The 10,541-nt window shown below is 35.8% G+C and overlaps 1 protein-coding gene across 1 annotated transcript; it reads left to right on the forward strand.

Moving 5' to 3' along the window:
* Positions 1-1,923: 1,923 nt before the first annotated feature.
* On the forward strand, positions 1,924-3,052 carry LOC134250847 (uncharacterized). Its single transcript, XM_062733188.1, has 2 exons — positions 1,924-2,592; positions 2,726-3,052. Exons 1-2 carry the CDS (start codon positions 2,341-2,343, stop codon positions 2,858-2,860), a joined length of 387 nt encoding a protein of 128 aa, XP_062589172.1. The 5' UTR covers positions 1,924-2,340; the 3' UTR covers positions 2,861-3,052.
* The last annotated feature ends 7,489 nt before the right edge of the window (positions 3,053-10,541 follow it).

Consider the following 10,541-nt stretch of genomic DNA (forward strand, 5'->3'; position numbering starts at 1 on the left):
ACTTGCCTATATGCTATGACGTCATAATAAGCTATATGACGTGTAATTTAGAGATACCAATTTCTTAAAATCGATATCTAAGATTGATTTGAGGTCGTAAAAATGAACCAATATATGCAGAGGAGTAATATCAACGGAATTTTGTCGTTCCTGGGCCTCTGTAGTTATCACAGGGGTTACTTACCAAACCCGTGACGTCATAACTGTTGATCATGCAGTAGCCGAGTGAAAGTGAAAAGTAACGAAAATTGATGTAAACAAACACAAGACATCGGAGTTTAAAAGCATTTAGAATGAATATCATATGTGATTCATGTGGGAATAAAGCCTATGAATAAGGTATGGGAATATTATTCTACAATTTCTTCGTAAATTTATAGCAGGGAGGGTGTTTACTTGCCGATCAGCCTTTCCTCTGTCGTTCGTAACAAAAAAGATGCAAAAGTTCAACACTACGCCGCATACCTTGAAACTTAATTTTTGTTTCTATCTAAAGTTCTTATTCTTTGTTTTTGGAAAGTGCTGCTAGAATCGTATGGTTTACGGGAAATGGTGCTTTTTTTCGATGTTATGAACAAAATGTAAAAATTTTCGGAAGGTTTCGTCCGAAATTGTTGAATAATTATTTCTATAAGAGGACAGTAGGATTCTAGCAGCATTTTTCATGGTACAGAGATGTTTTAACATAACTATTAATATAAATTGGAACTAATTATCTCCGGGGTAGTGTTAAACTTTTCACTTTGTCATTAAGGCATATTTTCTAATTATAGACGTCAAGTGGTGACGTCGTGAAGAAGTGCCTCCTGTAGTATAAGTTCCATTGAAGTCTATAAACCACATAATTATAATAAAAGTTATATCCTTGACTTTTCCAATTTATTAGTGTTGCACAGTTATAAAAAAGTCTTAATTCGCCGAATTCTGGTCCATGTGCTGCCTTAACAAACCCGCGTGGCTATGCACTTGAAAGAAAAGATAGACAAAATAAGGCAGGTGGTGGAATAGTAATTTATATCTCAAATGAATTATCCTATAAACGTCGAAAAGATTTAGAAATCAGTAACATTGAGACAATATGGTTAGAAATTAATTTAAAGAACACGAAACCTATACTTTATTGTTCTGCATACCGCCCACCATCTGCCCCTCCTGCTGGATGGAAGACCTAGCGAGAGAGATGAATTGTGCCCCCTGCTGTGATGACCAAGAAATCATACTTACAGGTGATTTTAATGTAGATTTGCTTAAAGACCCCCCATTTTTTTTCAACGTAGGATGTGCTTTTCCAAATATTGTTTCTCTTCGTTACATCGAGGGCGATGTTAAAATGCAGTATCATATCATCTGCCGATAGGATGTTCCTATGGAACCAGAAGGTGGCTGGTGTAATGAAAACCGTTTATATTTGGCTGTTTGTAGAAGCGATGCTTTAGCTAGGGTTATGTAAATGACATTTAGATAACGGACTTAAAATAAGATCTCAAATTGAAGTTGAAGATGTACGAAATCACAAAATACCATTGATATGAAATTACGTCCACACGATATTCTTCTGACACTGCGTATGGATCCTAACCCTACTTAGCCGCCCAGTCAAATTACATCTATTTTCTGTAGCTGCACTGTCATTTTACAGTCAAGTACATGCAAATACTTGACAGCAATGTAACTTATGAAAAATGTAATTTGTTGAATTGTAATTAAATTTTTAAAATTTTACATATTTTTTGAAAAGAGGAGCTGACGTCCAGGTTCGGGCTGTTTCAGTCCTACAGGCGGCAATTGGCTTCAAATACCAAGAGGTAAAGACAAGGTTATAGTTACTCCTACGGTTGAAGAGAAACCTGTCATGGTAAGCTTAAATTGTTCATAATGGTAACATAAAAGAATTTAGGATCAATGATTGATGGTCATTACACGGGTTTATGTGCAAATATTTTGTTTCAGTTTAAGACTGGTCACGGTCACTTTAAGTCTGGAAAGTTTAGCAGAATCTCAGTTAACAGTTTATCCATGCAAGGTGGCTTTGTTGTAGTCGGTCCCTTTCAAAAAGAAGGAAATACATCTAAGGAAATAAAAGCTGCTGCATTTGAAAAGTTTTGCCAACAAAATAGATTGTTCAACCAGAAATATAATCACCACAATCAATTTGTTTTGGTGTATCCTGATGGGAAAAAGGTCTATTATCTTCCTGACGGTTAAGAAGAATTTTCAATTCTTGGATACAGGAATTTCCTAGATCCAAAGACGAGATTCGATCTTGTTTTGTATTTTTATAAATGGCAATGAGCATTTTACATCACATTCAAATATTGTTTACTTCTATTAAAATAAAAAATGTATGTATTACAGAAAGGTTACAGTATCAATCGTTTAATTTCAGAGAACTATGACTGCAATGAAGAAGTAGAAGTCTCCTCCTGTTCATCAACAGAAGATCTGCCGAGTCTTGAGGGCGAAGGATTGCCAAGAAGTAGAATAGAATCAAGTCTGGATCAATCGGATACCCTTCCTCTTACAGTGGAAGTCACATTCACTTTTAAGGAAGGGAGTTTCACGGAGACATTCGCCAACAACACCAAAGTTTCGGTTTGTCGCGCCAAGGTTTCCTCTGTACCTGTAGATTCAATTAAGAAAGTAAAAGGTTATGTGACAATGCAATAAGCAATGCGGGCTACACAATTATCAAAATGTCTACATGAATTTATATTCTTCTTGACAGACGCTGAAACAATATGCAGCATCAAAGTTGAACACAAATGACTGCATTGTGATGCTATTATCTGGCCATACAATGAGTAACGACGATCGCCTCATGAATCTGTCGTCGAGTCCGGGAATAGAGACCCAAATGTAAGACGAAGGGTCACCAATGTCAATTACAATACAAATTGAAATGTTGAAAAACGTAGTACAAATATACAAATTTTGAATCCATTCACCATAATCCCTGCAATCCTCACGATGGGTGTTGTGTTCTCCATAATAGATATCTTTTTTCAGTTAGTAATATTTATATACTATATCATATTCATATGTGATACGTTAATTTATTATAGATGTCTTGGTAAAATACACCATCAAAGAAGTGGAAAAGTAAGTTATTCTGTCATTGGATGTTTTATAAATTTATAAACTACTTATACAAACAAAAGTGATGACCCTGTTTTTTGTACAGACGTAAAACCACAGATCCCAGTGAGGTGCTGCGGCTATATCAGAAAGTCTTCCTCAAGGGGAGGTCCTTGGACGTCACGGAGGAGGACCATCTTATGGAGGGAAATAGTGCCAACATATTTATAAGTAGAGCAAATGCATGGGATCATGCGTTAGAGGTATAGCACCTAGAAAATATCCGGTGGCCTTTGGAAGTCTCCTTTTGCGGAGAGGCTGCAATCGACATGGGAGGGGGGGGGGACAAGGCGGGAGTTTTTTGGAATTTTTCTGGCTTACTTCAAGGAAAACATGTTGACAGTCAACGGAGATTCCGTAGACTTGACAGATATAGAGTTGTACTTGGCAAGAAATACATACTTCTCCACCGGGTTGATCATTGGTATGTAAACTGTTATTCTATTTTTCCAGACGTAGTAAAAAATCCTCTTCGTTTTATATTTTTAAAATATATATATATTTCATTTTTTAGGACTATCCATAATAGAGGGAGGTCCAATCCCAAGAATCTTTGAAGGCATCCTTGGGGAAAAGGAGGAGGAGGAGAGGCACCTTCCATTTCAGGCCGGTTTGAGAAGAACGGGAATCTTACAAGTAAGTTTTCTTAGTTCATAGTGTAGAATGGTTTAAATACTAACTTTTTTAATATTCCAGAATGTAAAGTTCACCTTTTCACTCATATATACAATTCCTTTTCAGCTCTATCAACAGACCTGTTTTAAGTTCCTTATGTCAGAAAAATCCAAAACTGACCTAACAGTCTCAAAGTTCCACCGCCTTTTTACAGTTGAATTTTCTGCAGTCGGATCAGCAACTCTTAGTTAGGAATGACGATACTTGTGAGGGAGTTTTGCTTTCTAACATCTCTACTCGGAATAAAACTATTTTTCTGGATAGAAGTTTCAATATTTCTCATTAATACACCACAAGATTGCCACTTTTCCTAAGGATTAAGAATAAGGTTAAAATTTGTGAAAGTGCAGGGGTGTGTCAATCAAACCCGCCAAAATCTAAAGTTTTAATAACTTTCAAAAGAAAAAAAAAGATTTTTAATTAATTTTTGTGTGAAATGCTATTAAAATATATATGTCGTAATATTATAGAAATCAAAGGCCTGACGGCCTGAGAGGCGCATCGCATTGAGGGTATAAAACTTTTTTTTTTCTTGGAGATATTCAACATCTGTTAAGGGAATGAAAAAATCCAGGAATAAGAATTTTAAAAATAACTAACGTTTTTTGAGGTTAAAAAAATTTAGCCATGGCTCTGAATTTTAGCCAATCGATCAGGAGAGGAAAAACATTTTTTTAAAAAAAGATATATTGGTTATAATTCATTGATATTTAAATTGAATCATAATTGAAATTGTGACTTCTTTTTTAATTTTTATTCTTTGACTATTAGGAAGATGAAATAATGGTAGTAATCTGAATTATTTCAGTTTCTTTCATTATGTGCACTTTTATAAATATCACTTCCTTGTTTTTAACTTTTTCCCAATATAAATGGCACAATGTATAACAAATGTTATATATACTAAAATTTTAATAACTTTCAAGTACGAAAAAAAAAGATTTTTAATTAATTTTTGTGTGAATTTTGTGTTATTAGCAGTTTAAAATATAACAATGATATCGCTAACTTGTCAATGTACATTAGCAATTTTTTATAACGTGTTAAGAATCAATATTGTTGAGTCCTTTGTCGCCGCGCATAAACAGAGAGAGTATTGCTGGGCGATGGCAATGAGGCTGCATCGAAAACGATGCGCCTCAAAAATATTGACTTCAAATCTTTGTCCAAGTACCTTTAAAAAAGCATTCGTTTAATAAATACCAAAAGAGCAGCTAAAGAGCGTCATGCATCCGCCTGATTGCTTTGTCGTGATAATGATTACTAATGCTCTGCAAAACATTAAAATTTTAATTATTTTTTTGTCATTTAAACTCATTTTACTTTAAATTCAAAACTAAGGCCTAGAAAAAAAATATGTTTGTTTCCGCTTTCAGGCTGAAAAAATGTAGGGTAGGTAGGTAGGCAATTTTTTTTTTTGAAAATTTTTTTTTGCTTCTATAATCAAAACATGTATAGAATTAACATTAATGATAAAAGAAATGGTGTTTTCAAGCATTTCTGTGACTTAGACTTTTAACAGAAAGGTGACCAAAACTTCTTTCTGTCTTGAAAAGCTTGCAAAGTTGGAAACCTAATTCCATGGGTGAAACCTTGCACATCATGGGACAAAAGCATTAAAAAAATATTTAGGGTCGGCACTATAAATTAGGGTCGGTCGGGAAAGCGGACACGTATTTTTTTTCCTAGGCCTAAGTACCGGAGATACTTAAATAAAGCCATAAAATGTCAAAAGTAGGTCACCGTGACTTACTTTTTGGTCGTCACTCTCCGAAAACTAAATATGCATCCACTCACAAAGTTTGATGAATCTAAGCCAATAAATATCTAAGATATTTAAATATAGCCATAAAATGTCGAAAGTAGGTCATCGTGATCTACATTTTGGTCGACATTTTTCGAAGCAATCGAACCAAGTTTGATGATCATAGTTCTGAAGGCAATCAAAATATGCATTTTAAACCAAAATTCGGCAAAATTCAAAAAGTAGGTCACAGTGACCTACTTTCTTATGAATATGTTTTAAGGTCCCTAGATGCATCAAAGTACAAGATTTGATGATTCTAAACCTACCAGTGTCTGAAATAATGGGATTTAATGTTTTTAAAAGGATGAGTCATAAAGTTCAAAAAGTAGGTCACGGTAATTCCCCGTGCAAATTTTAATCTTCGACATATCCTGATCCTTGTATGTAAGTTTGGTGAAAATCTGCCTGGTGGTTATGGAGAAGAAGATTTTTTAGCAACCAGTACTTTTGGTTTTGTTTTCCTGATTATCTCCCCTTGTTTAAGGTTCCCAACCCTTATTTTAGTGTAAATGGTAGCCCTTGGGAGTAGTATAAGGCGCCTAGATAGGACCGCATTCTGATTGGCTGAGAGAATCACGTGATCAGTTCAGATTGGTTGAGGGGATAGGGAGGTCAACTGAGTGCAGTCCTAATCCCCTTAACCCTAACCCTAGCCCCCTATCCCCTAACCCTAATCCCCCTTAACCCTATCCCTAACTCTAACTAACCCTATCCCCCTTAGCCCTCTAACCCTAACCCCCCTATCCCTAACCCTAACCTATCCCCTAAATACGGGGCGCTTACACTGTGTTTACATTATACTATACGTTGGTACTACGATTTTGGCAGCGACTCAAAAGAATGTGATTATGACGTCACGCTTTCATTCACAGTCTACACAGCCTAACCGGTTCAAACTGGTTTTACTGAAAACAAATAACACACAATACAGATTAGAACACAGATTTTATTTAGAATGAAAAATACATCCAATTACATTTTCTTTTTCTTCTGTGCCTTTTATGTGGTCAAGGGAAGTTTCCTCTTGGTTTCCTGAGGGTTTTTTCCTTCAGTTTTTTGTATGTCTTTTACGAATACATAGCATGGATCCATCTGTTTAATTTTCTTACTCTCTCCTGATCCCCCTGATCCTTCTTTTTTCTGGTAAGTGCTTCCTCCTCCTCCTTCTCTCATTTTATCTTGGCTGATAGTGACTTCTAATTTGAATAATTTGCCACGAATCACAGCAAATTCACTGCTGTTATAAGTTTTCAGTTTATTAAGCTTGTTATCAATATCACTCACCTTGGTGTTCAGTTTATTCGCCTTTTTATCAAGATCATTCATCTTGGTGTTCATATCATTCAGTTTTTTATCAAGACCAGACAGCATGTTAACAATCCCATCCAGAGTTGTATTTAAGATGCCCATATCTTCTTTATCCACATATTCAGGAAAATTATACATGCCCAAATTCAAATCCAAATCCACTGCATCCTGTAACTCTGGCATGGGGCCTCCTACATATCCTTCAGGTGTCACATAATACTGGGGATTTTCTGAGGTATTCATCATTGCTTCTATTTTTTCACTTCTGTCAAGTTTTGAAAAAATATCAACTAAGACTGATCTTTAAATTTTACAGTTTTGCTTTATATACCTGCTGTGGGCCGTGTGCACCTTTTACCTGCTTTTTTATACCTGTTACATCATCTGTAAGGACTATGTGCAAAAAATTAGGGTCATGTGCAAAAAATACGATAGACGTACGTTTTTTTATGCTGACTATACAGGTAATACTAGGGGGACCGTGTGCAAAAGAAATATACGTTTTACCTGCGTTTTCTAACAGGGGTATAAAATGACAAGAAAAAGTAAAAATTGATTTTACTGTGGGAGAACATAGATGCGATGGAGAAAGTATGTATTCAATACGGAATGAAATGACTGGAAATTTCACACAGGTTAGGAAAATCAGTGACTTTTAATACCAAACCTCAAAATCAAAAATCTATGAATTACTAGCCCCTGAAAGACCGGAGAAGTCCTTGGATGCAATGAATAGCGGATCGAATACGATTTCAGAGGAAAATTTTACAGTTAAGAAAGCTTTTTGTTAGTTTTTTAAGAAAATAAAAATCATGTAAATATCACGTTAGTGTTGTTATTATATGACGTCATCTTTTATACACTCGGGTTCGGGGTTTCCCCTCAATTTCGCTTTGTCACTGTGGTGGCGCTGTTTTCCAAAAGCGATTTTTTTTTAGCCAATCACATTTGATCACATGATGGATTGTTGATGTTTTGCCGCGATATTGGAGTATCGTCTGCTATTGTGTTTAAATACAAACCCTCCGAGCGCTCACTGTCATTCTGCATTTTATTCTGCTTGACTGACTACTGTATAGAAAGAAGAAGAAAGAAGAAGATGGAATTTCAAGAGGAATTATGGATGCTTCCCGGGATTGCCATCGAGCACCACATTATAGTGAGGCGCCTGGATACAGGAGCGGAGATTTCACGCTACAGTGGCCACCAGGAGGGCGCACCCTTATACAAGTACTAGAAGACGACCAAGACCACCTTCAAGATCGCCTCCACCCCCGCCCAGACCCGCTGCTCCCACCCTCCAGGTACAGGCCCGGAATCAAGGGCGAATTCCCCGCTGGGGCTTCCGTGTCCCTACTCAGGACATTTTTTGTTCGCTGTGTATGTCTGAAGGAGAGCCCAGCAATTATTGTTGCTTGCGGTGCGTGCAGAGGCCCTCCTGCGTCTTATGCGCCGCCAGGGTGATAGAACAAGAAATGCCCTGTCCCCTGTGTAGGAACCAGCAGCGGCTGCTCGTCCCTCTATCCAGGAGGACAGAATTTAGGCGTGAGGATGATTCATCGGATGATGAGCCTTCCATAGGCCGGATGGTGGAGGAACTATTAAACGCCTAGGGACCCCATCTGGAGCCACCTTGATCACAAAATGAAAAAAACCAAAAAAAAATTTTAAAAACCAACAAAAATACCAAAAAAGGCCCTTTTAAGGGCCGCCCAATTGTTTAGAAAAGATGCCTACTTAAACAGTCGGTAACTAAGAAACGTGTTGTGTCTTAAAAAGATTTTCTTTTTTTTTCAAAAATACAATCAAAGTAACGATTGTATCTTAGAAAAAAGATGATGATCTTTTTTATAATACAGTCAACGAAAATGAAACGATTTGTGTGTGTTCAAATAAAAAAAAGAAAAGATTACCTTATACAGTGGGTAAACAAAGAAAGAGTACCTTATACAGAGGGTAAACAAGAAACGTGTGTCTCTCAAGTTATAACACCAGGTCACATTTTTTTTTTTAAAAACTTAGAATTTTATTTAATAATAACTTTAACTTTTTTCACTTTTAAATTTTTTAACTTTTAAATTTTTTAATAATAATAATAATAATAATAAACCCTTTTTTAAAATAAATTCACATCAAACACAGACATATATTTTTTTATTTTTTCATCAAAACAATAACACATACATACATACATACAAATACACTTAATGTAGATGAAGAATGTACACCTATTTTTGTCTTAAGTGTGTACAAATTGTTCAATATAATGTCTTTAATGAGTCCAGTTTCCTTTTTCACCAAAAACAAACAATATCACGTACACTTCATGTGAATGAAGAATGTACACCTGTTTGTCATAAGTGTGGGGTATGTTCAATAGTACCTTGTATCTCCTGAAGACTCATGATGTTAAAAAATGAATCTATTTTTTAAAAACACCCTTGTTTTTATATAAAATACAACAACAACAATAAAAAACAGTTCAATCTTTTTTATTCAACATCTTGTGTTATCTACATACTGAAAGAACTTTTTTTTCTTCATAGCTTCTCTACCTGCAATGGCTTCAGGTTTTCTTCCAGGTTCCTATCTCCCATTGTATCCAATCTCTGGGGTCCAATTCTTTGTTTCTCTCCTCAGGTTTCGGAACACCAGATTCTTCATAGTCACCTCCTTGCTTGTAAAACATACTTTCCAATTCTGGGGTACTGCAAGACATAGCAAATCTGGCAGTACAATGAAGTTTTTAGATATCCAGTCCTCCTACTGGTCTTTTCATTTAAATGAATCCCCTGATTTGATGCAGTTCTCCTGTCCAGGGATGTCTTTCCTTTTGAATAATCAAATACTGGAAATCATCTTCCTTGCTCAGAAACATATCTATATCTTCTTCTTCTTTGGGGTCTGAAATGATGAAAGTCCAATTAATGGCTATCCTGTAACATCTGTCTGGACATTTAGGATCCTTCACTTTCTCATGCAGGGGTAAATATTCATTCCTGGGTTCAGGATCCAGGGTTTTCAACTCTATTCTTCTTTTTGTTTGAGGAGCTTCGTGATCCACCTCCAGAGGTTCTATCATTCTCTTTTCTAATAAGGTAAATTTATCCATCTCCATGTCTTTTTTCTTCTAATATTCTTGGAATTTGTTTGGCCAAACTGTCGTTTACTCAACTGCCCAACTGATGACGATTTTCTTTAACACCTTGTTTTTATACCCCAACCTTGAAAAGATAAGGAGCGTGTGCAAAATGTACGATAGACCTACGTTTTTTATGCTGACTACACAGGTAATACTTGGGCTCGTGTGCAAAGAAATATACGATAGGCCTACGTTTTTATGCTAACTGCACAGGTAATACTTGCGCCGTGTGCAAAACATACGATAGACCTACGTTTTTTTTATGTACACAGGTAAATACTTGGCAGCGATTCAAGAATGAGATTATGACGTCACACTTTTTCATTCATAGTCTAGACAGTCTAACCAGTTTGAACTGGATTTTTTTACTGAAAACAAAAGACAAAGAACACAGAATTTTTGATTTTTCATTTTTATTTGTAACAACAAACAACAACAAATAACAAACAACTTATTTACAATACATTTTGATAA

Source organism: Saccostrea cucullata, unplaced genomic scaffold (genome assembly GCF_032062105.1).
Source record: "Saccostrea cucullata isolate Sc308-1 unplaced genomic scaffold, CSIRO_AGI_Scuc_v1 ctg6557, whole genome shotgun sequence".
NCBI lineage: Eukaryota > Metazoa > Mollusca > Bivalvia > Ostreida > Ostreidae > Saccostrea > Saccostrea cuccullata.